We start from the raw sequence: 27193 nt of genomic DNA on the forward strand, positions 1-27193 counted from the left end.
GCGCGATCTTGGCTCACCGCAACCTCCACCTCCTGGGTTCAAGCAATTCTCCTGCCTCAGTCTCCTGAGTAGCTGGGATTACAGGCACGCACCACCATGCCCAGCTAATTTTTTGTATTTTTAGTAGAGGCGGAGTTTCACCATGTTGACCAGGATGGTCTCGATCTCTTGACCTCATGATCCACCCACCTCGGCCTCCCAAAGTGATGAGATTACAGGCATGAGCCACCGCGCCTGGCCCAAGAATTCTTATTTTTTATGTTAACTTTATGTTAATTTTAGTGTCTAGGATAATTGTTATATGTGTAAAAAAAAGCCTGGTGTAAAATATTGCAACCTAATTTTAAGAGATAAGGAAATTTAATACTTGTTTCCATTTTACATTTCTTCTCTCAAATATATTAATCATACCTTATAACATGTACATATTTGTAACTTAAAAAATTCCTGTAATTTTGAAAGAATTCATGGTACCACTATCTTTTGAAGATCTTCACACTAGCTTTACAGAATGTCATATTTACTGTAACACATAGAAACCTAAAATACATATCGACAGAAAGACTTTAGCATATTTTTCAATGAAGTTTAATGATTTCACATAATTAAAAGATATGTTTTAAAAATGTATAGACTAATGAGTACTTTCTGAAAACATTACTTAATTCTTGCCATTTAACCAAAGGGGATAAATGTAACATTTGCTAAAACATATATACAGACCTTCTGGGAGTATTCCCTATGATGTATATAGTTCAATTCTGTGTATACAGTAGTTGTGTGTGAATGACACTGGTGGATAGACTAAACCAATTTCAACTTAATCTCATTGAACTTTATATCCTTCACTCCATGTTCATCTCTCTTATCCAACTCAATCACTGTCATTTTTGATGTCACGACATTGGTTTGGATTGGACAATGGCCTTGCACGGTTGTTGTGACAGGCAACTTTTCTGTGTTTATTAAAATTCACAATTTTCTCAAAAGACCTCACCAATATTTTGAATAAAATGTTGACTCCTAAGTCTTAAAATAAATAAAATTTACTGCAATGACTCAAAATTTAAAAATCAAGTGGAAAAAAGGGTTAAAAGAAGAGAGAGGAGAAAAAAGTACAAATATTCTGATTGCATTAAACTTTGACAGGTTTAAACTCATAGAAAAAATATGATGTTTACAAAATATCTATATTGGAGGCACACAATAGTTATTTAAGTAATCCATCAATCTATCATATTTGCTTAACACTTTTTTGGTCATAAGTATCTTTCTCATTTTTATTTATATGAAACATTTAAATATCTTCTTCATTTTCTATGTGAAACTTCTTTAATCTTTAAAGTGATAGAAAGATGGAAGGTTATTTTGTTATAATGTATTGCAAACCTCTGCATTGCCATAATAATGCCAACATTTGTTTCCATAATGGTTCTTTCCAACAAATCATAAACTTTACATATAAATGATCTCATTTATCTTCATAACACACTTAGAGCAGTTAAGGAACTGCTGGTTATTAACATCATTTTATAAATGAGAAGCAAGGTTATATGGGGGCTCCCTCTTGGTCTGGCAATAACACTGATTGGATTAAAAATTAGTTTTCAGTCTCTGCTCAAGATCGTGACAGCCTTGAGTTTCAGCTGGTTTTGAGTGCCACAGTTTTTCAGCCATTTTATTCCATTATCCATCTTGGCCATTTCTGTGCTTAACTTACATCTAGCAAAAAAAAATTTAAATATCTTCATATACATACATGCATATGTATACATATTTGAAGCTTAAAGGTCAGATAACCACCTTCATCTACTGTGAATTGTTGGATTACTCTAAATTCAATTTTAAAATTATTTTTGAACATTAGAAAATTCAACAAACATAAAACACACTACTTATGATGAGTAGGTTCTGGAGATACAAAACTGATTAAGAATATATAGAGCCTATTTTCTATATTCTAACAGGTCAAACCCAGCGAGATCAGTATAGAATCTTTAAGGAACTTACAATATAGTTGGGGAAATAGATATAAAGGTAATTATGATATAATTTACTAAGCACGAAGATAGAAGTTTAGTAAAATATTATTGTGCACTGACAAGTGTAAAGAGGTGAGAGAAGAGCCTAGTGTAAGGAAGACATATTGAGAAGGTATTTTTCTGAGGGCATTTGTTCAAAGTAAATGGAATTTCAGGAATTGTAGGAGTTGACGAATGGAATTGTGATATGTATTTTACTCTAATAGTTAAGAGAAAAGTTTCATGCAAAAAATGTATCTCTGGCCTCTCTTCCCCACCCACAAATTTATCAAAGCTAGCTAGATGAAAAACTTGCTCCAAATCTGTAACCATAACTAAGTCATGCTGGGCTTTTGTAATTGCCTGACAGGTCCTTCTTGCCCACTGCACAGATAGAGCCAATTCACTGAGATAGTGGTATTACAGTAGAGAAAGAGTTTAATAATTGCAGGGCTATCCCAGTGGTCAGATAGGAGTTATTATTACACAAACAGCCTCCCTAGAAATTTGGAGGCTAGGATTTGTTGAGTGTAGTTTGGCAGTCAGGGGACTAGGGAATGGGGAATGATGATTGGTTGGGTCAGGGATGAAACCATAGCAGATTGAAGCTGTCTTTTCACTGAATCAGTTTCTGGGTGGGATTGCAAGAACAATTGTTTCTAGTATGGGTTAACAGTCCAGATGGTACCAGCTGGCCCATCAGAATGCAGGGTTTGAACAATACTTCAAACACCAATCTTAGGTTTCACAACAAGGATGTTATCTCTAGGAGCAATTGGGGAGATTACAAACCTTGTAGCCTCTAGCTACATGACTCCTGAGCCCCAAGCAAAGAAGGAGTTACTTTCAGGAAGGAGCTGTTATCATCTTCATTTTAAAGTTAAACTACAAACTAAATTCTTCCCATAGATAGCTTGGCCTATGCCCAGGAATGAACAATGGCAGCGTGGAGGTTACAAGCAAGATGGAGTCAGTTAGGTCAGATTTTTCTCATAGTCATTTTTTTGCAAAGGCAGTTTTATTTTCCATGTACATGTTTAAGCTCTTTCCCTGGATTTTCCTTGAAGTCTTATCCCTAGGAAGTCAACAAGCTCAAATAAGAAGTCAATGTTATATGGGAAATTTTGCTGAGAGATGGTGAAGGAGGGTTTCATTGATCACCACTCAGCAAATGCCAAATTACATCTTATTATTTACCTCACCAAATTTTTCTCTCCAACCATCACTTTATAACTTTTTCTTCTCTTCTGTCACATAGCATTAAAAAAATTGACTTTATTTTTCTGAATGACTGAGCTCCAATTCTCTCCTCTTATTCTCAACAAATAAAAATATTTGTTTAGAATAGATATTCAATCTATTTTTCCTCAAATATTATTTTCAGGAAATCTCTTCAACTCTTTTTTTAAGTGACTTATTTAATTATTCAACCATTAAAAACAAAGGTTTCCTTTGAGGAATGAATAATACTACTAGGAAAAAAAAATTACTCTGTAAAGTTAATAAACAATCTTATATCTCCTAAATCCTGCATGGTGACTCACACCTGTAATCCCAGCACTCAAGGTGGGTGGATCAAGGTCAGGGGTTTGAGACCGTCCTGGCCAAGATGGTGAAACCCCCTTTCTTCTAAAAATACAAAAAAGTTAGCCAGGCGTGCTGGTAGGCACCTATAAACCCAGCTACTCGAGAGGCTGAGGCAGGAGAATTGCTTGAACCTAGGAGATGAAGGTTGCAGTGAGCCGAGACTGTGTCAGTGCACTCTAGCCTGGGTGACAGAGCAAGACTCCGTCTCAAAAAAAAAAGAGAAGAATATGGAATTAGTAATAAAAATTTGGATATATTTTGATCAAAAATATACCGTTGCAATGGAGGTGAGTTGCAGCATAAACTAAACTCAACTTTGATTTGTACAGAGGTGACTGAGTGACTTAAAAGGAAAATAAGGAAGTAGGAGCCTGAGCAACAGTGCCCTATAGAGTCTGGAAAGTAAAAAATTACAAATAATATGTCAGGGTAAATGCAGTTAGGCCAGTTGTGTCTACTAGCTTTCAATAACCTAAGTTATAATACTATTCTCCCAGAGAGACTGGGAGACAGAGGTCTTTCTTGATGATTATGTTTCCAATGGATGGCTTTCAGGTCCTAAAGAAAGGCATTCCTGAGGTGTAGGAGATACATACACATCTCAAGGGGACAGAGAAAAAAATCCTAATTGTAAACTCTTTTGAAGACTACAAAAAACATGATCAGTGGACTATTATCAAGCATTGGCTGGAAAAACAGTAAATTATTTTGTCATCCTAGATTTTTCTGGGACAGGCACATTAAAGAGGACTAGGATCATCACATGGATGTGGCTTTAGGCTGTTGGAAATTATGTTAGTGTTTAAGTCTTTTAATGTGGACAGAGAAGGGTGGATGAAGTCCTTTGTGCTAAGACTCTGTAGTTTTTAAAGGTCAAGATTGAGGCCTAGTTGAGAATTAGGCTCAGAGGAAACTGGCTGGAGTTGGGTCAAGGACATAATCATTGTCAGGGGACATCATGATGATTCTTATAGTTGGAGTCACAAACCGTCTTACATTCACTAAAAGCCTTGGAGAGTACTCACCATGGGAAATAGGAGGGAGAGAATTATAGATAATATATATATGTATGTGTGTGTGTATGTGTGTGTGTGTGTATATATATATAAATAATATATGTTCTTGTTTCTCTCTCTTTCTCTCTGTCTCTTTCCGTATATACTTAGCAGACTATTGTCAGGTATTGGCTACAAAAACAGTAAATTATTTTGTATATATTATATATATATAATACACACACACACATATATATATAGTGTGTATATATATATATATAGTATATATATAGTGCCAGGGATATAGTGCTTCATCCCCACAATGATCTTAGACCCCTTTAATGTGCCTGCCTGAGAAAACTGACAAAATAATTTACTTTTCTAGCCAATACCTGAGAATAATCTGCTAACTATATATGTAAAGAGACAGAGAGAAAGAGAGAGAAACAAGAGCATATTTAATTGTGAAAGCTAAGAAAAAGAATTATAGGAAGAAATGAAAAAATAAGATACTTTGCAGAGTGGAAAATAGATTTCCAAGACAAGACTGAATTATGTCAGGAAGAGCAAAACACCAAGCAAAAGTTGTGCTATATGAATTGAATCCATGATTCTGCTCCTTCCTCCAGTAATCTTCCATTTCCTAAAGAAATATAAAAAGCAAATTCAAGAATGCTAATATCAAGAGAATTACGATGTATAGAAAAGCATAAGAGTTGACAGTAATACTAAGGACACTATTAAAATTGTTGACTTTGTTGTTCATTGTTTGGTAGGCCAGCTATCATAGTCTGAGCATAGTAGTTAATTGTGTGATTAAAGACAGATCAAGTGCTCAATCACTGATTTGCAAACCAAGATTAAATTCCATCATAATGAAAATGCTTACAAATAAAAAGTAGGAGAAGGGAGAGGATGCAAACCAAGCTTAAACACAGAGGAGGCATTGCTGACCTGTGACTTGAGTAAAGAAATTTATATCAGTTGTTTTGATACACACTGAGGATGAATCAATGCAAGTTCTGATAAATAAAATTTAGGTCATTAAGAACGATGGGAATGAAGATGAAGGAAGGAAACAGAGATTTTAAAATTTGTTCAGAGCTAAGTGTAGAAAGTAAGGCTAATAAGAAATACAATCAAAAAATAAATTGAAGAAACTCGAATGATTACCATTAGAGATTAAGATACTTTAGAATGCCTGTGTGTTTGAAGTAAAAGTGTGATATAAACATATTAAAAAAAATAACATACACTTTCCTGAATTATTATACCTCATAAAATATTTGCCATCTAATATTGTGCTTAATTAATATCAATGAAAAAATGAGGTTTTTTTTTTCTAGTATAGGCTAGGGTTCTTCTTTTTGTATATCTCTTTTTACAGGGCTGGGCACACAGTAGGTACTTAATAAATAATCATCTTTATTGCTTGTAATTAGAATCTTTTCAGAGAATTTAAGTTTGTATTTTTGTTTTAAGCATCAACTAAATGTGTTTACATTTATACCATTTCCACTCCATTTAAACATTTTAATGTCAATTTTATTTATTTATAGTACATTTCAGTAAGAAATATTTTATAAGGTGAGCATTTATTTTTCTTATTGATAATTTTAGTTAGTAGGCCAAATGGTTTTCCCATACATGTTGGAATTTTAATATTGTGTATGTATGTAATATATAGTATTTTCATGTAACATGAATTTATTATATAAAATTTATAATGTGTAGGTAATTTGGACTATATCAAATGGTTTTTAAAAGATGGGAGAGTAAGCTTTATTTAAATAAAATTCTTAATAACTTTTCATACTGAGTTTAATGTTAAAGAATACTACTTATTTTCTAGAAATTAAATGTTTCTATTCATCTGTTTCTTTGATTTTTCTATATTGATTCTTTTTCTTGCAAAACTTGATGATAAACAATCAAAACTCTTTCTATGATCCCCACCATCTGTAATAGTCTTTTTCTGTTTTCTTGCTTCCTTAACTTTTATGTTTAAAAAAAATCACTTCTAGTCTTGTATTTACTTTCTTCCCTGTGTTTCTCTATTCATCTCTCTTTCACATTATGTCATCAAAATTTGACATTTTCTAACATTTTAATTTTTGAGTAGTTCCACCACTCCTCCATCTAAAGGATCAGCAAATATTCACATTATCATCTTACAAGTCATACTAAAATTTAAAGACACAGTAAATGGTTTAAATGGCTGAGTTTATTCCAAGGCATAAGGAACAAATAAATGGGAGCCCAGCTTCTTATAATAAAAACAGAAGTGTATTTATAAATCTAGATTGTAGCGTCTTACAGTTCAGAAACTCATTCTCACATAACTCCTGTTATTTCTAGTATTCTACATGTAGAAAATGGGGATGGTGATTTATCCAACAGAGCTTCCACATTGTTAAACATAATTGGCTGTAACTTTGTTTAGATCAGTGCAATAATAATAATGGCAACAATGGTGATATATATTGAGCCCTTATTTTGTGTCCTGCACTGTTCTAAATACTTTACAAATGTTAACTCACATAGTAATCACAAATGTTTTATGAATTTGGTAACATTACTATCTCCATATTTCAGACAAGGGAACAAAAATACAGAAAGTCTAAATGAAGTTGTTCAGGATCACATGGCTAGTAAAGTGATAGTGCAGGGATTCAAAGCCATGATCTGAATCCAGAGTTTTGCTCTCATTCTTCCATGTACCTCTCTGATATATTAGGTCTTTGGGCATTTAAGAATCAAAGCATAAATATGCACACTGTGCAATCAGTGGATTTGAAATACATATTGGTTCATTCCACAAGTAATTTTGGTTGCTTGCTCTGTGTCTGGAAGTTTGTTTTCTTTGAGAGGTACAGCTGAGGAAAAGACAGTCATGTTCCCTCACTCCAGTAGCGTGAGACAGATAAAAGCAACCACAAACAACACATAGAATTTTAGTACATCATGAAGGATATAAAAAAGGGACAGAGGGAATAAAGTAGGTGAAGAGGATGGGCAAAGGAATGTCAGACCTGGCGAGGAAAAAGGCAGAGAACGTTACATGTGTCAAGAAAAAAATCCTGAGTTTCTATAGATAGAAGCCCCAAAAGGAAGACCATGTGGCCAGGGCATAATAAGCAAAGTAAGGACAGTAACCTGAGATTGGGTTGAAGAAGCAGACAGGGAGTAAATCAAATTTTATTCTAAATTTGATGTGACATCACTGAAGGATTTTAAGCAGGGCCAATATATGCTACACGCTTTATTACTACCCAGAGTTGCTGGATGGAGAATAAATTGATAAGAATGACATTTGGGAAGGCTAGTTAGGGACAGAAGTTTAGGCAAGAGGTGACAGCACTGATAAGAGTGGAAATGGAATGGAAATACTCAACATATGTTTTTGTCATAAAATTAAAAGATTTACTGATTATTATATGCAAAAAAGTAAGAAAAAGAAGATTTAAAAATGGTTGCTAGGTTTTCAGTTTGAATAATTGGATAAATACTACTTTAATTCACAGATAATTAGCATAGCTAATTTGTACAGATAAGATTGGAGTGAAACACTTTTTTCTATTTATGTATTTTATACTGAGATATTGAGATACCCAAAGATATATTAATTTATGGTTGGACATATGTATAAAATTTAGATTAGACATATGGACTAGAAATAAAAGCATGTAGATAATATTTAATGCCATAGTAATAGAAGTGTTCAAATAAGAGAGGGGGGAAAAGGAAGAGAGGAGGATCCTAAATGAAACCTTCAATAATACTTAAATTTAGATGTTGGGTGGAGGGGTTTCTGGCAAAGGATACTGGGAAGGAAATACCAGTGAGATATGAGAAAAACAGAAGAGAACATGTCAAAACATAAATAAACAACAACAAAAAAATAAAAACCAACTCTTGAAAGGATTTCAAGAACAGTCAACGGTTGTTAAGTGACTAAGATGAAGAAAGTGTGCGTAGGACTTAGCAATGGAGAGATTGCTGTGTAATTATTATTACTGTATCTATTATATTTTCTTGGGGAGAGTACTTTCAGTTAGGTTGCTGAGAAGAAAGTCAGACATAGCTGGATTAAAATTGAATCAGAAATGATGGAATATCTAACAACTAATTTGAAAAGTTTGTCAATGAAGAAAGCAAAGATTAAAGTAGTAGCTGGAAGAAGTTGTGGAATCAAAGTAGCTATAACTTTGCATACTGTGAAGATGATACAGTAAAATGGGAGACCTTTGTGAGGTAGGAAAGAGCAGAGAAAAGAACCAATGTGCTTGATAAGGGTAGACAGAACAATACAATTCAGGGCTCAAGTAGCACATTTCCTTGTTATAGGAAGGTAAACACTCTATTATTTAAAGGAAGGGGACAAGATACCACAAAGATAGATTTGTAGGTTTGGTAGGAAGCTAAAGGGTACAATTCTGTTGATGGATTTTTAATATCGACAGAAAATACTCTAGAAACCTTGCAAATAAGTTAATTGATTTCGTAATTTTATTTTTTCATTCTAACTTTGTGTTTCTGTCAAAAAATAAATATATCTATTTAAAATATTAATAATAAAAGTAATAAGTTAAAAATTAAGAAATGAAAGGAGAATTATGACATCAACCCATTAAATATGTTTACTTAATATTGTATTAAGTAAATGCATTTATACTATCTTAAATAGTTAATATTTTCAAGCAGTCTACAACTAGAGGGCCTAAATATTTGGGTTCTATTACTCTTTTAACAACTGTCAATCTCACTAATTTCTTCTTGAGTTCCTGATAACTACAGCCGTAAAATCTGAAGGTAAATGACTACACAAAGTTATATTATCCTATGAAGCATCTAACTTAGAGTTAATATAGAAAACATATTCCCTCAAAAAAGACACTTTGTTTTGTATCAATGCTTGGTTTATCTGTAACTCAAACAAATGACTACTTCAGCTTTTCTGAAAAGGATGAGCTACTATACATGAAATGCTTTTGAAGAGAAAGCTTGTCTTGAGGCTCCTAAGCTTAATACCAGTCAGCTGATTCAATAGCTTCACAAAGCTAAGAACCGCAGAGCAGCAAAGGAATGCCTGGGATGACATGTTCTCTACCCCAACCTATTCTACAGAACTCTGTAATTTTGCTGCATCAGGATGGCATAAAAGAGATGATTCTGATTCAAGTTGGAGTAAAAGTTAGGATCTGAAATCAAGAAATAAAGGGTTATTATCAAAAAATTAGCCAGAAGACAGGCTAAGTAAAGAGACAATATGGTTATAGAACACGGGAGAAGACTGAAGAAACAAGTGTGATTCCTGAATAAGAAGTAATGAGATGGAGGAAAAACTGGCTGCTGGTAGTGCTAGAACAAATGTCTGAAGATGGAAGGACAGATTGGAAGAAGGAATGAAAGAAGAATTATATAAATTAGTGGCTGAATGAAATCCTATGTTTCTGGGGCAGAAGTCAATATTACAACTACTTTTGACTGCATTCAATTTAGAGGACCCTTATCCATTTTGGGTCAGGAATCATAAATGCTCAAAATAATATTAGCAATAGAAGCTACACGTATATATTCCGTCCAGTTAATTGTATGTGCCTTATTTATTTTTTAATTGAAGATGCACAGGTGACCAATATATCCTGCAATTACATTTTCTTGAGATGACTAATTTGTTACCAAAGAATAGTTCATACACTGGGAATTATGTGTATATCTGTTCAGAGTCTATATATGCTTGTGTTATTTCTAGATTCCCAGAAGCCCTTATTTCAACACCTCTATCAAGATTGTGTTTTTGAAGCTTTTCTGTCCCAACTAGAGTTCTCTGCTCTGCCAAAGCTGAGCTTTTGAAAGGTGCTCAGTGTTTTTGAAGCTTTTCTCGTCTTCTCAATAAAAAATGCTAACATTTCACACGTGATTAAAAACAATATAATAAAGTATCAATCATTAATAAATTGGGGAGTTAGTCCCCAAAGAATGTTATTTACAAAGACCATTTAAGCAAAGAACACCTGGAGACAGCCTTAAACCAAAGGATCACATACTTAACAATGGTTTGTAAAAACCTTGAAAAGAGTCTTAATTTGGATAAGAAGGCATTCCTACTTTCTCTCAGATCACACTATGAGATTATTATCTATTTTGTTCATAAGTGAATCTCTGTTAAGTTTGTTTAGCATTGTGCAAATTGATTGAGGAAGATGACTGATCTTAACCAGGCACATGGAAATGGTCAGAGACATCTTTTTCTCAAGAATGTTGTGGTTCATAGCTTTCGGCTGAAGATTTATCTCACTTTCTCACTAAAGAAAGGATAAATTCCAAGTCATTTCCTTATTATATTTCTCAATGAGTGGCTGTACATATAGGGTCTCACAGCCCCTCCTTGGATGGCGAATTACAGCGCACCTGAGGGTTTCAACACCTCAGTTTCAGAGCTCTGCTCTGGCAGCTCCCAACATGCCAATGTTAGTTTAATCTTTGGAAAGTCGGTGCTTGTCTCTGGTGACTCCAAAATGACTGACACAACGATATGACATATATGTTCAATCTTTTCATGGCTTGTATTTCTTTTCTTCCAATAGCAGTGACATGAAATAGAGGCAATTATTGACACGTCTGAGTCCATATAATTTTCAGCTAAGTCTGAAGTCCTGACTGAAACTTTGATGTCAAATATTTTTAAACCTGGAAAAAAAATCCACACTTGGTAAAACAAACAAACAAACAAACAAACAAACAAACAAACAAATAAATCACTGTCACTTTAAAGCTTCCAGCTGTTTTAATCTGCTTCAATACTCTTTCAGGGCAAATTGTTTATTTGTTTTGGGAAAACCAAATAAATAGACCTATTTTGCTATGCAGTGTAAAGCAAAGATTCTGCTTGTCTTTGTTAAAAATAAAGTTGCATCTCTGCAAACATGTTTGATTTGGGAAAAACATGTGTTTTACTAAGTGGGATAATAAGGACAAGGAAAGTATAGGATGATATCGTTCCTCATTTAAGCCCTTTGAAAGGATTGGGTCACTCCTTTGAGGAGTGAAAACCTAAAGTTAACAGACCTACATTTATGAAAAGCAACATTATTGCAATCCTTTGGCTACAAGAAGGTCTAAATTCAGGTGGTCAAGAGTGGCACAGTATTTTAGGTGTGCTCATTCACTGGAATATGCAGGATTGGCAGCTACTTGGACTGGCATCCTCTTTCCATTATATAATTTCACTGGTTATTTTTGTACATATTACAACTATTGATTTTGGTTTACTTATTTATCGCCTGCCACCTTACCCAACTTCATAGTTTTTTAATAGATTCTCTGTTTTTCCAGGTGTTCACTAACAAAATAATGACAATTTTTATTTCCAGTTTAATTGCTTCTTGTTTAAGTTTTCAGACTATGATATAGATTTTTAATTTGTTTAATTTTTAGTTGATTAGACTGGTGAAAAATTATTTTATTTTAGATAATAATTTTATTGTATTTATTAATATGTTTATTGATGGGGGAACAAAAGTGATTCTGAGCTTTTAAATCAGATTAGTGGTAATCTAATTCACAGTAAGCAATTCCCATGAAAAGTATTTCTACTGGATAACAGCTAAACCATATCTAAAATATTCACATACTTTTAAAAATTTTTTGTACAATTATATCCTGTATATATCTGTGTGTGTGTGTACACACACTCCATCCCCTCTCTTTCTATATATACATACACATATAGAGGGGATCAAGTTTAGCATATATAAGTGCTTCAGTTTTTTTTTAATTGTTGAATAATTCCAAGTATGGATGTAGCACATTTTACTCATCCATTTATCAACTGATTGACATTTGGGGTGTTACCCTTTTGGCTTTTACAAATAAAGCTGCTATGAACCTTTGTGTATGTGTGGAGGTATGTTTTCATTTCTCTTGGGTATATATTTACCAGTGGAATTGCTAGGTCACATGGTAACTCTATGTTTAACATTTTGTAAAACTGATGGACTGTTTTACAAACAGGCTGTTCCATTTTACATTTCCACCAGCAATATATATTGGTTCAAATTTTTCCACATGTTTGTGAGAACTTCTTATGATTTGCGGTTCTTTTATATCTAATAGTGTTGAGCATTTTTTATGTGTTCATCAGTCATTTGTGTATCTTCTTTGGAGAAATATTTATTTAAATTATTTGCTTGTTTTTGAATTGGATTAGTGGTTTTATTGTTGCGTATATAAAGCATTTATTATTTATTCAAGATACAAGTCCATTATCACAAAGTGATTTGCAAATATTGTCTCCCATTCTGTGAGTTGGCTTTTTGTCTTTGAGGCATAAAAGTTTTTCATTTTGATGAGATCTAACATCTGTTTTTCTTTTTCATTTGTATTTTTTGTGTCATGTTTAAGAAGGCTTTGCTAAACCTAGGGTTATGAAGATTTACTCCAATTTTTTGTCCTAAGAGTTTCACCATCACTGAGTGTGGTGGCTCACGCCTGTAATCCCACCACTTTGGGATACCAAGGCGGGTGGATTATGTGAAGTCAGGAGTTCCAGATCAGCCTGACCAAAACAGAGAAACCCCATCTCTACTAAAAATACAAAATTAGCCAGGTGTTGTGGTGCATGCCTGTATTCCCACCTACTTGAGAGGTTGAGGCAGGAGGTAGGAGAATCACTCAAACCTGGGAGGCAGAGGTTGCAGTGAGCCGACATTGTACCATTGTACTCCAGCCAGGGCAACAAGAGCAAAACTCTGTCTAAAAAAAACAAACAGAAAAAAACAAACAAACAAACAAAAAAAGAGTTTCACCACCATGTACCATCTACACTTATGTCTAATGTACATTTTTAGTTACGTGTGTGTGTGTGTGTGTGTGTGTGTGAGTGTGTATGTAGTATGAATAAGAAATCAAATATGCTTTGCATGTGGCTATACGATTATTGGGAGTATTATTATGTTTGAGATAATTTTTGTTTCCTCATTGGACTTTTCTGGCACATATAGCTATGTCTATTCTTATAATAAAATCAAACTCTCTTGAGTACTGTAAACTTTATACTGAGGTTGAAATCAGGAAGTGTGAGTTCATTAACTTTGTTTCTTTCATTCAAGATACTTTTGGCTGTTCTGGGTGTATTTCCATATGCATTCAAAGGTTAGCTTGTCAATTTCTGGAAAAAAAACCAGCTTGGATTTCTATACATTAAATCTGTAGATCTTTGTGGATAGTTTTGTCATCTTCATAATATTAGGTTGTCCATTCCATGAACATTGTTATCTTTCCATTTGTTTAAGTCTTTGGTTTCTTTCAATGATGTGCTGTAGTTTGGTGTATATGTTTTAACATTTACAATTATTTTACTAAACTTATTTCTAGGTATTCTGTATTTTAAAATTCTGTTATAATTTTTTTAATTTCATTTTTGCATTGTTCATTGCTCTTATATAGAATGCAACTGATTTTTTGTATGTTGCTTTTGTAACCTGCAACCTGGGTATATATTTCTATTAAATTTCTTAAGATTTTGTATATACAAGTACTTTCCATCTGAAAATATGATAGTGTTACTTATTTTCTTTTCAATCTGTATACTATTTATTTCCTTCTCTTTCTCTTTACCCTATTCCCAATTATCCTTGCTAGAATCTCCAATTTTATTCAACACTAGTTGAATAAAAGGGCAAAAGTGGGCATGCTTTCTTTGGTCCTGATCTTTGAGGGAAAACATTAATTTTCTCACCACTAAATACAATATGAGCCTTGGGTTTTTATATTCCTTTAATCAAGGTTAGGAAGTTGTATTGCTAGTTTATTGAATATTTTTAAAATGAAAGAGTTTTTGAATTTTGTCACATAAACCCATCATTCAACTATGTCAAATTACTATCTTATGCAATGAGAGAGACAGTATACTAGAAAAACTATGGTATATCTCACAAAAAGTAAGAAAGAAAGAAGGAAAGAAGGAAGGAATGGAGGGAGGGAGGGAGAGAGGGAAGGAAGGAAGGAACGAGGGAAGGAAGGAAGGAGAGAAAGAAGAAAAGGAAAAGGAAGAAAGAAAGAAAAAGAAAGAAAGATAAAAATTTTAGAAGATTTTTACAGAGGGTAGAATTAGACACAATTTCAGTAAAGTAGTGTTTTATTAGGCTTAAAGTGGAGCACAGTTATGTGTACTATTTGTAAAGAGTTCAACATCACATCTGGATAGTGAAGTGGAACTAGGATCCTCTGTCCTTGGAATTCACAGTTAATATAGATGTGCAATATTTTGTGCAGAACTTCTTATTTTAAGCTCTGTACCTGGGCTGGAAATTGAAACTGCTTCTCTGTGTCAAAGTAACTTAGATCCTCCAAACAAGATTTGGATGCTTTCTACTAATGATATAATTTCAAACAACAAACTGATACTCTGTGGCTTTGGAGAACAAACCAGTAAGAAATTAGTAAACAATCAACAAGGACTTTATTATTATGCTTTATAGTTGTAGCATGTCCTTGAGGTAAATGTTATTTCCTGCTAACTTTGTGTATTAGTCTGTTCTCACGCTGCTAATAAAACATATGTGAGACTAGGTAATTTATAAAGGAAAGGAAGTTTAATGTACTCACAGTTCCACATGACTGAGGAGGCCTTACAGTCATGGCAGAATGTGAAAGAACAGCAAAGACACATCTTACATGGTGGCAGGCAAGAAAGTGTGTGCAGTGGAACTGCTGTTTATAAAACCATTAGAAATCATGAGACTTATTCAAAATCATGGAAACAGCATGGAAAAACCTGCCCCAATGATACAATTACCTCCCACTGGGTCCCGCCTACAACACGTTGTGATTATGGGAACTACAGTTCAGGATGACATTTGGATGAGGACACGGCAAGGCCAATTTGCAACTGGATTTATCTGTGACTGTTACCCTAGCCAGATGAATAATAGTGTTTCATGGATGTGATTCCCTAGGAGTAATATCATTCACTGCCTTTCCCATTTGGTAAGCTCTTATCCTGCCTTTAAGACAATGTGCAGGCAAGAAGGGACTGTGCAGTTCTTCAGTGATGATGAGAGGAAAGTATGTTCTCTATGAAGTGAAGTCCTTTGGGTCGCTGTAAGAATGGTGATATACTTCTCTGTCAAGCTATTAGAATCAATTTCCCCATGATTGCTGTGGAAACTAGAATCCAGGAAATAGGGTACAACCATGGCTCTGAGTTCCTTGCCTGGCTTGTATTTTTTGTTGTGCTGACATCCACTTCTCCCTTCTGCAAAAACATGTCAGGACCTGACTTGTGCTTAGCCAAAGCCAATTCCCTACTCAAAGGTGGATAAGAGGGAAGAAAACTCTTTTTTTGTTTTCTTATCAAGTGCATGAGGTAAGGAGGTGGTATTTTTACTAGTTTTGCATTACGTTTCATCCATATATATATATCTATATGTATGTATGTATATATATGTTGCTGAGGTGAAAAGTATGGAACTGCTGAAATAGTAGTTATAGTTATTTTCTTAATTATGCCTATTCTACACCCTTGAGTTCCAAGAATTTAGCTCTGTATTGATTTAGTCTGCTCAATATTTCAAGTCTGGTTGGATAGATAATATTTTATTTTATTTTCAAACTACATAATTGCCTTCCAGGATCAATAATTCAAAGTCCTTGTTCTGACTGTTCAACTGTTTAGGAATCTCAGTGTTCAAACACAGATATATGTGCACACACACACATACACATGCCACATGCCCCCACACTGTCGATAAATCATCACAAAATTGAGAAACATGTCTTACATTATCTCAACTAAAATATTTCAATAATTTTTATTGTTAAAATATAATTGTAATAAGGATCTAAACATTTTTTAGAAAGAAGTACATTACTAAAATATTTTAAAATGAATCAACATATAATTATTAAATGTAATTTCTGATTGTCATCTATTACAAAAATAAAGCAAAACATATTACATCTGGATGTTGAGATGTAATATGTGCTCTAGTAACTCTGGAATTATGTTAACTATAGAAAAGAAGCATCTGCCACATCTCAATGGTGATACCAAGTGTTTTCTTCCTGAATTGACAAGAGAAAGTTGCCAAGAGGAAGATGTGTCATTATCACTGGAAAGGAAGATGTAGAATGAGGATGGATTAATTCTCATTTGCTTGAATATTTTCAGAGATATGCCATTTCTCATTCTATTTGTGAATGATGAAAGGCGTGTAATGCTGCAAATACTACTAACAGAGTTAACTGCATTTCTGAAATGATTTTTAAGTTTTAAAAATGCTCTGCCAAAGATAATATATTAATTAATGATTTAAACATTCTTAACCATTATCAACTTTTCATTTACTCACTCCAAGTAGGAGCACTATATGCATCACATACGTTAGCTTAACTGATTTTATAATGACTGTGTCTTATAGTTTTTCTTCCATCATCTCTGGCCTAGATTTCCACACTAGTCACCCTCCTTAATACCTTGTAAACTGCTTTGTTGACCGTGTGAGAGGAGGCTATCTATGGTGTATTACTAGATATATAATTCTCCTAGAGTCAAGTAAGTTGAGACTAATGAATCATTTACTTGATTTCAGGTTGTTACAGATTAAGAATAAGTAGTAAGCACTATAAACCCATATACAAATAGTGGTGCTACTAAGAACATAGGCTTTTGGAAGTAGATGAATGGGAGGGGGCTAAAAATTTTCTGTTAATATTATCAGTCCTGTGACTATATGTTTCAGCTTTCTTCTTGGGAAATGGAAAATTATGACACAAACTTCACAGAGTAGATTTGTACATAAAATAAAATAATGCATGAAAAGCAATTTGCATGTGGCACCTAAAAATGATGGATATCAGTTGCATTATTACTGGATATTTCATGTTGTATGTAAAAAAAAGAAATGACAAAAAATTAATCATGAAAAACATTGTTCAAAAGTTTTAATTATTGTTTTGCATTCCCACAAAATCCTATTGATCCCACCACACTAAATATTAACTCATCTTAAACCCAGAAACAGCTCTCTTCATATACCTATTTTTATAGGAGCTGAATAAATCCTTTTAGAGATTCTTTGAGAGAAAAGTAGAAGAAAGACTCTGTCTCTAATAATGTTAATTTCTTGGTATGACTGCAAAAGGTGTATATATTCCTTGTTAAATATGCTCAGAATAATAATTCTGAGGAAAACAGATAGCACGTAGAAAAAGTGTAATAATTTGGTTATACTTAAAGATGTACTCAAAGCATGTCTATGAAAAATGAAACAGCTACTCTGTGTTACCCTAGAGATTGGGAATACAATTTTAGGAAATAATTATCTTTGTTTTTCACTTTGTCACTTTTATGTATTAGGATCTGTGTACCACCATTTATCTTTGTCTGACATTTAAAGCATGCCTTAGCTGGCAATTAATTTCTTTTTCTCGTTTTGTTTTTCTATCACATTAGTTGAATAGAAGCAAAGAAATTGCCACATTAACCTATTAAGACATTATCTACCATTGTTTGATAGTTGCAAGTAAGGAGTTTGATTTCTCATACTGTTGTAGTTTTTGATGTGTTTGCTTTTCCTTGTTATCTCCAGATTTATAGTATCAAGAGAAAACTCGTGATGATTGTGCATAAGTGGTATTGCTGACATAAGATTTTCAAAAGCATCTCTAAATTGTTGCAACTAGATATTTTATGAAAATTGATTAAGATACAGGAAAGATAAAGAGCCACCATTTTCCAAAATGAAAGGCAACTATTTGTGTTTTTTTAAGGAGAAGATTAAGTCTATAATGATATTTTTGCAAAAATTGTTTCTATTACATAATATGTACAATCAGCTATCAATTATAGCATCACAATGGCTACATTTTTATTTGAAGAATTTGCGGAGAAATGGTTGATGAAATAACAGTTATACATGTGTATCTTAAATGCTTTTTCTGTCCAGGGGTCATTTTTTATTAATAAAAATATGTATTTTTTCTTCTTCTTCCCCAACTAGATGTGGGTTCTGTGGAAGGACTTGCCTATCACAGAGCCTGGGACACACTGTACTGGACAAGCTCCACCACCTCATCCATCACCAGACACACAGTGGACCAGACTCGGCCTGGAGCATTTGACAGGGAAGCGGTCATCACCATGTCAGAGGATGACCACCCACATGTGCTAGCTTTGGATGAATGTCAAAAGTAAGAAACAGTGTATTTTTATTTCTTCATTGTAATTATAAGTCAAAGGAATATCAGAGTTATGTTAATTTTAAGAAGAATTGTCTTTAAAAATGAAAGGTGTAAGTTTTATTTTCATAATTCATAAAACTTTTTTAATATAAGAGCACTATAAATGTGAAAAATTAAAATTTGGACCCTTGAAATGCCGGGACTCATCTCCCTGAGAGATCCAGCAAAAACAAATTAAATAATGAAAGGCAAAATAGAAAGAGACAATACTATGCTTGAAAAGGCCTGTGAAGAAAACATTAATGCATAGCTGATTGTAATCACAAATTTAACAAAAAACTAAGCATACATGGAAGACTAAGGTTTTTTTTTTCATTTTAATTAAGTAATTATAGCATCTGGGGATATCCCAAATAGATATACAAAAGAAAGCAAACTGCAACAATACAAACATCTTTGTGTACAGCTTTCTTTTCAGCACCTGGTACTTGATAATAGTCTAAGTAGTCTACAGTTGTTTGATGGTATTTTGTACAGACACCTAAAACAATGCTTGTAAAAAATTCATGACCAAAGAAAATGCTCAGGATATAATACTCAGTGAATAAAAGTAAAGAAAAAATTTGTGTGTTGGGGGATGTCTTAAAGAAAGCAGTTATGTTAAAAAAAAAAACTGAAGAAGAAAGCAGAAGTAAGGGACAAAAAAATATCTTTCTATGGACTTTCACTCTCATACACAATATGGTAAAGTTGTTTGTTAACTATTAGAAAATCCTTATTATTTTTAAATGAAACAAACAAAAATCAGACCAATCTGGTCTTCCCTGAACAAAACTAGAAGAGCTCTTTTTAGGTGTGATGAAAAAAAAAAAGTTTAAAGAATTAAAAGCAATGACAGATAATCACTGACCCTGACCGCTTGTCAAAGAAAGGACTAAATAATGTAAGTTGGCCAGAGCGAAAATAGTTGTAAATCTGGACCCGTTTATAGAGCTAAAAGTGAGATCAGATTTCATTTATTTAATTGAACATCATCTTATACGTGAAACTCAAGGTTGAGCAATGTAATGACTCATCATGGAGCATGGGAGACTGCTCTCACCACTGTCATATCAGGATACGGCTTGCTGGCTCAGCTGCATTTATCCCGACACATCACCAAAAGAATCTCAGGACAATAATAAATGTCCCACAGTAGGAATAAAAGAGTTGGGCAAAGGAATTTATGAGTCAGTTTTGAAGTAAACATGAAGAGGTCACTCATGATATTACATGATGAGTTTTAATTAATAAGTGCTTTATCCTGTAATTATTTATTACATAGTCTAACAGTTATACTTTTTACCTTGCATATGGTGAGCTGTAAGTTAAAATTAGACACATAAAATATTTTAATTTGATAATAATTTGTAATTAAAGTTTAAAGTATAAAAAAGACAATTTATCATTATATATGCAAATGACACCTTCAAATCACCATTGTATTTTAATAGAGTAACAGAAATTTTAAAATAAAATTCTAAATTGCAAATGAAAGTTAGGCTTTCCAAGTCTAACACTTGGCTCAGTTACTATTTATTTGTGAAAACTTTAATTACTTCGGCTCTCTGGGCCATTCTCTTCCTCACCTGTGAAATGAAGAGGGGAAATGAAAGGAACGCTAACACTCTAAAATTCTCTTATTATAAAGCCTACAATCTAGGAAAATATTGTAAATAAATTGTAAGTTTAATACTTTATATTCTATGCATAATTTTTTAAACATTTCAATTCACCTTTTTTTCTCGAGATGAAGTTTCACTCTGTCGCCAAGGCTGGAGTGAAGTGGTGTGATCTCCACTCACTGCCATCTCTGTTTACTGGGTTCAAGCAATTCTCCTGCCTCAGCCTCTCCAGTAGCTGAAATTCCAGGCACACACCACCACACCCAGCTAATTTTTTGTATTTTTAGTAGAGATGGGGTTTTACCATGTTGGCCAGGATGGTTTCGATCTCCTGACCTCATGATCCCCTGGCCTCGGCCTCCCAAAGTGCTGGGATTACATGAGTGAACCACCACACCTGGCCTCAGTTCACTAATTTTAAAATTTTAAATGTCACAATTTGTAAGTAAAACTACCAACAATAAAAATTTAATACAAACATTTTTTGTGAATTTTAATATTGTCTGGTAATAAATGTCACAAAATACTTGAAAACACATATTGAATAACTTTGTGGGCTGTTGTGCTAAACTGCCTTTAAATGATTATACATGGGAATCCATAGAGAACAGATACCATGCTGAAGGATATACAAGTCACCCCTAGGGTTTTAGAAATGATATTGTAATTTGTAGAAAAATCACACTAAGAGAGGAAAAAGGAAATTTATAAAATAGGAGTTTAGTAATTTTCTTTCTCGAAAATATACACAAAAGAGATATAGACCAATGGAACAGAACAGAGGCCTCAGAAGTAATGCCACACATCTACAACCATCTGATCTTCGGCAAACCTAACAAAAGAAGCAATGGGGAAAGGATTTCCTGTTTAATAAATGGTGTTGGAAAAATTGGCTAGTCATGTTCAGAAAGCTGAAACTGGACTCCTTCCATATACCTTATACGAAAATTAACTCCAGATGGATTAAAGATTTAAACATAAGACCTAACACCATAAAAACCCTAGAAGAAAACCTAGGCAATCCCATTCAGGACATAGGCATGGGAAAGGACTTTATGACTAAAACACCAAAAACAATGGCAAAAGAAGCCAAAATAGACAAAAGGGATCTAATTAAACTTAAGAGCTTCTGCACAGCAGAAGAACCTATCATTAGAGTGAACTGACAACCAAGAATGGGAAAAAAAATTTGCAATCTACCCATATGATAAAGGGTTAATATCCAGAATCTACAAAGAACTAAAACAAATTTACAAGAATAAAACCACATCAAAAAGCAGGTGAAGGATATGAACAAACATTTTTCAAAAGAAGACATTTATGCAGCCAAGAAACATAAAGAAATGCTCATAATCACTGGTTATTAGAGAAATGCTAATCAAAACCATACTGAGATACCATCTCACGCCAGTTAGAATGGCAATCATTAAAAAATCTGTAGACAACAGATGCTGGAGAGGATGTGGAGAAATAGGAACGCTTTTACACTTTTGGTGGGAATGTAACTTAGTTCAACCATCGTGGAAGACAGTGTGGAGGTTTCTCAAGGATTTACAAATAGAAGTACTATTTGACCCAGCAATCCCATTACTGGGTATATACCCAAAGGATTATAAATCATTCTATTATAAAGACACATGCACATGTATGGTCATTGTGGCACTGTTTACAATAGCAGACTTGGAACCAACCCAAATGCCCATCAAGCATAGACTGGATAAAGAAAATGTGGCACATATACATCATGGAATACTAGGCAGCCATAAAAAGGATGAGTTCATATCCTTTGCAGGGATATGGATAAAGTTGTAAACCATCATTCTCAGCAAACTAACACAAGAACAGAAAATCAAACACTGCATGTTCTCACTCATAAGTGGGTGTTGAACAATGAGTACACATGGATACAGGGAGGGGAACATCACACACCGGGGCCTATTGAGGGGTGAGAGAGCTAGGGGAGGAATAGCAGGGGGTGGGGGAATTGAGGTGGGATAACATTAGGAGAAATACCTAATGTAGATGACGTGGGAATGGATGCAGTAAACCACCATGACGTGTATTCCTATGTAACAATCCTGTACAATCTGCACATGTACCCCAGAACTTAAAATATATATTAAAAAAGGAAAATTGGAAGAGGAATAATTTTTATTTTCATCAATTGAAGAAGATAAGTATACTTAGGTTAAGAATGATTATACTGGATCAGCTGAAATGTGGTAATAAGTTAGGGTATATTTACAGTTTGTGGAAAACAAACTTAAGATCACTGTATTGTTCTTGATTAAAATAAACCTTCATTATGCATCTAACTTAATTTAACGACATTACCATTTGAAGGAATAAACAGGATAATTATTTTTTACAAGTATGTTCTAGTTTTAATTTAAGAACCTGAGGAAAATTAACATGCAAATATAATATACATATCTTCTTTTATTACCTAGACTTTGTTAAAGATCATATAATGTGAGGTAAATAATTCTGCTTCTTTTTAAATAGCTTGGTATTGCCATGTTTCTATTAGTATTTTTACTCTTGATGAGAAGTTTAATTTATAATTACAATTTTTATTTTAATTAGTTTAATGTTTTGGACCAATTGGAATGAACAACATCCAAGTATCATGAGAGCTACCCTGACTGGGAAAAATGCACAAGTGGTGGTCAGTACAGACATACTCACTCCAAATGGACTCACTATCGACTACCGTGCAGAGAAGTTGTATTTCTCAGATGGCAGTCTAGGAAAAATTGAAAGGTGTGAATACGATGGATCCCAGAGACATGTAAGTTAATCAGAAATTTCCTGGTTATGGAGTTATACAATGATATATTTAAAACATATGATACATACTCTCCTAAAATGTGCATATCAAGGAATTTCAAAATAACCAATTGATTGAAACAATCCAATTGAATAACTAATCTATCACACACAAAAGAAAATTGTGGATAGTATTTTGAAAACTTCTTTCAAATGCATTTGCTACCATAGAGACAGCTCAACTCAAACTTTTTCTGGAACAACAATAACTAATTTCCTTCTAGTTATTAATTGTACTGGAATTGTTAGAGTGATTTGCATATGCTTCATGGTTATTTATAGCTTTTAAAAATGTGAAATAAAATTGATTACTTGTCCCAGGATAAAAGAAAATTAGAAAAGAATGAAATGATCCTCTGTGTTTGTGTCCTCAAAGCACCCTAAGAAGCTCTAATGAGAGGAGAATGGGAACTTTTCACCGTCAAATCTATTCTAATCACTGGACTCTCTTTTCCCTGGGTTCGAAATGAAATGTTAGTGAAAGAGTTGCTATGCTGTCCCTGAAGAACACTTACAGCAGGTACTTAGGGCCTGAAGAATGGTGAGATGCTAGGGCACCCCTTTGTCATGTGAGGAGTAACTGCCTTGGCGACTAGGAAGATCAGTGGTTAGATCTGGATGGCTACACCACTAGAGAAATCTGTACCCCTGTCCTTACCACTGTACAAGCCTGAAGGACAAAATGATTCTCAGGCTCCTCACTCCTCCACTGCATTGAAGAAGGTGTGGAATGTAATGCAAATTTTTTCTTAAAAGGTCAGATAGTAAATATTTGAAGCTTCATGGACTGTATGATCTCTGTTACAACTATAGTGTTTTATGGCACTAACACAGACATAGAGAATATGCAAATGAATAGGCATGACAGTATTCCAATAAAGTTTTATTTACAGAATCAGGCAACAAATCAGCAGGCTATAGTTTATTAACTTCAAATCTATATGACTAAGCACAGTGTTTAATTCAATTGAAGATTGAATTGCCCTTAGGCAAAATATTTAGCCTTTATAAAGTTAAGTTTTCTGATATGCAAATTCTCTAACTTTCAGGGCAATTATGAAGATATAGTGCAAAAGTATATGCCTCAGAGTACAGCATAGAAATTCTAAATAAACCTAGCATATAATGCTTTTGAAAAGACGGGTAAATCATTGTGCTGAATGTGGTGTTATTTTCTGTCATGTTATGATACTAAAAAAAGTGAGTTCATACGTCTTTATTCTCTTCAATTTGTTTTTGTATATACCTATTTTGCACTTCCCAACTATTTATTCTTATGTGTGGTAATTATAACTACAGTTAAGTGGTCCAGTAATAAGATACCGCTAACATAATTTAAAGGATTTGTTCTGACATTTTAAAATATGTGCTTTGTTTGATTCCAAGTCATCATTTTCTTTCCCTTTTCAAGGCAGGATGATTTCTGATTGGGCTCCAAAATTAGAAAACTATCTCAAAGTTTACTATATTCTTACATGTATCTAGATGACCTCATCTTTATCTTTACATGTGTTCAAATTAATTTACAAAAAAGATAATATTTTTGTTAATAAAATGAGCAATACATTTTTAAAATTATTTTGCAAAAGTTAATTTAAGGACTATTTATGGACTGTTTTAAATACTTTGTACAGATTTATTAAGACTTCAGAGTGTATCAATTTACTTATCACCATACTAGCTAAGTCACTGATTGCTAATTGTGTTCTAGATACTGTGCTAAGCACTTTATAATTCATGTTTTTAAGGCCCTCCCTGTGACCTGTGGTAGGCATTATTATGATGATCCCCATTTCACAGACGAAGAAAATAAGGCACAAAGAAGTTTAGTACTTACTCAGGAACACCTAGCCACATATGTAGCAGAAATGGAATTCTAACCCTGGTGGTCTCACTTCAGTGCCTGTGCATACCATCATGCTAAATTTGAAAACACTTAAAAAGGACCCAACTAAGTCTACAAAACATGGCCAACTTCCTCATGCCTTGCAATTAGCAATACTCTTGTCTCTCCTTCTTCCTCACTTATCTTTAATATGCTACCCATAAACACTTTGCACAGTAAATATTTCAGTTCACTACCAAATATGAAACTATGCCTAGTAAAATTTGAAGTTCTGCTGATTTACTTAGTAAACCAAGTAGATTTACTTAACTTGTCAGCACACATCACATTATTTTGATACACTGTATTTTAAGAACCTTAGTAAAATCAACAGGGAAGAAAATGGAGATTGTCCAATTCTAAGTGACACATTACCCCCTTTAAAACTACTCTTTAATAGAGACCTACAGCTTCTGCATGATCTTATCAAAATACTCTTTACATAGTTTTCTCTATTATGTCAAGACAAGCTAATCATTTGAAGAGGGGGTCATCAAAGCTCTTTTAAATGAGGAAGATCAGTATTGCACCCTCACACCATTGCAAGGACCTTTATTATAGCTTTGTGTCTAAATCTGTTTAATAGATATTCTGAATGTTTAGACAGATAGTTCAGCATCTCTACTGTGGCTTGTGCTATATAAGGATTTTCTCTTTGCTTTTAGTATTCCTTTCACCTTCATGTTTATATGTACGCATTGTTTAGCTATGTGACAAATGATGCAATCAGGGAAGGGAAAGACTAAATACTTGTTATTCACCTCAGAAATTAATATTTATTAAATTCATGTTCTGTAGTTATTAGAAATGATAACTTTACAAAATAAATACTAGCATGAAAGTTGGAAGTTCATTTAATTCTTTAAAAATTATACTTTTAATAGAATGCTAAATTTAATCCTTGCATTTGGTATTAACTAATTGCATGAACATTACCAAGTCATATAACACCCTTAAGCTTCTTAAAAAATGTAATTTTATTTTAGATAAAGGGGGTACATGTGCATGTTTTGTTTGTTAGATGGTATAATGCATAATAGTGGGGATTGAAGCCCTTAAACTTTATAATTTATTTAGGTATAAAAACAAATGACAGCTAAAATCAACACACTTGTGAGGTTCTCTAATTTTGTGGAAATTAGCAGAAGTCATTGTTAATTGAAAAAAGTAAAATAAACGTTCCTTGTCCCCATATCTAGTTGAGGAAGGAAGACATATGCTCAAAGATAGTTAAAGGTATGGAATTAAATCCATGACATTTTAATGATAATTCTCAATATTTTATTCCTCAATCTTTCCTTGTTCTGAAAAAAACAAAAATTCATATACAGGGTGTTCTTTTACAAATGGTACTTTATAAACAGCACCATCATTTAGTGTGCTTATACCTAGATTTGTCTTGGAATCCAACTGTTATTGTTAGGTAGCCTTGAAAAGACCAGATAATCTAACACATGCCAATGTTCACAGGAACCAGGTGACTTCCACTTACTACGTGAAGGAAAAGCATTGCCAATTGTCATAGTCCACTCAAGCTGCTATAACAAAATGTTGCTATTTTTTTGACGCCCTATTTTATTCCCTTTGGACAAGTATACTAATATACCAATATATTAAATATACTAATATAATATATATATATATATATATACATATATACGTATTCATTGAATTTATATTTTATTTTTAAGCAGATCTGCAACCCAACAGAATAAATTCCATTTTTATATTTTGGAGTACACTGTAAAAGACACTGCAGAAATGTGTGACAGGTAAAAACTATAGGTTTAGAAAGAATAGTATTTAGGAAATAGAGAGTATAGTTATGAAGATTGAAGGATTCTACAAAAGACTTAAAATATTCACCATGAAATATAAGAAGAGACACAGAACATCGTTCATTGTATAATGTCAAAACATGCTGAAGCAATGCAATGAAAAGGAGTGCTAAAGCAGTGACAATTACAGAAGGAAACATTTCCTTTGCATAATTGCATGTTTTCTAACTTTGGATAAAGCAGGTGA

The 27193-nt window shown here is 33.4% G+C and overlaps 1 protein-coding gene across 1 annotated transcript in view; it reads left to right on the top strand.

Moving 5' to 3' along the window:
* LRP1B (LDL receptor related protein 1B) overlaps positions 1–27193 on the top strand; it is a 1560879-nt gene that overhangs the window by 1200940 nt on the left and 332746 nt on the right. The window contains exons 43-44 of the mRNA XM_064382912.1: positions 18610–18799; positions 23041–23245. Of these exons, the coding sequence (XP_064238982.1) occupies positions 18610–18799; positions 23041–23245 (395 nt within the window). The remainder of the gene's footprint in view (positions 1–18609; positions 18800–23040; positions 23246–27193) is intronic.

Source organism: Aotus nancymaae, unplaced genomic scaffold (genome assembly GCF_030222135.1).
Source record: "Aotus nancymaae isolate 86718 unplaced genomic scaffold, 86718_ANA_hifiasm-v0.15.2.pri h1tg000029l, whole genome shotgun sequence".
In the NCBI taxonomy this organism is placed as follows: Eukaryota; Metazoa; Chordata; class Mammalia; order Primates; family Aotidae; genus Aotus; species Aotus nancymaae.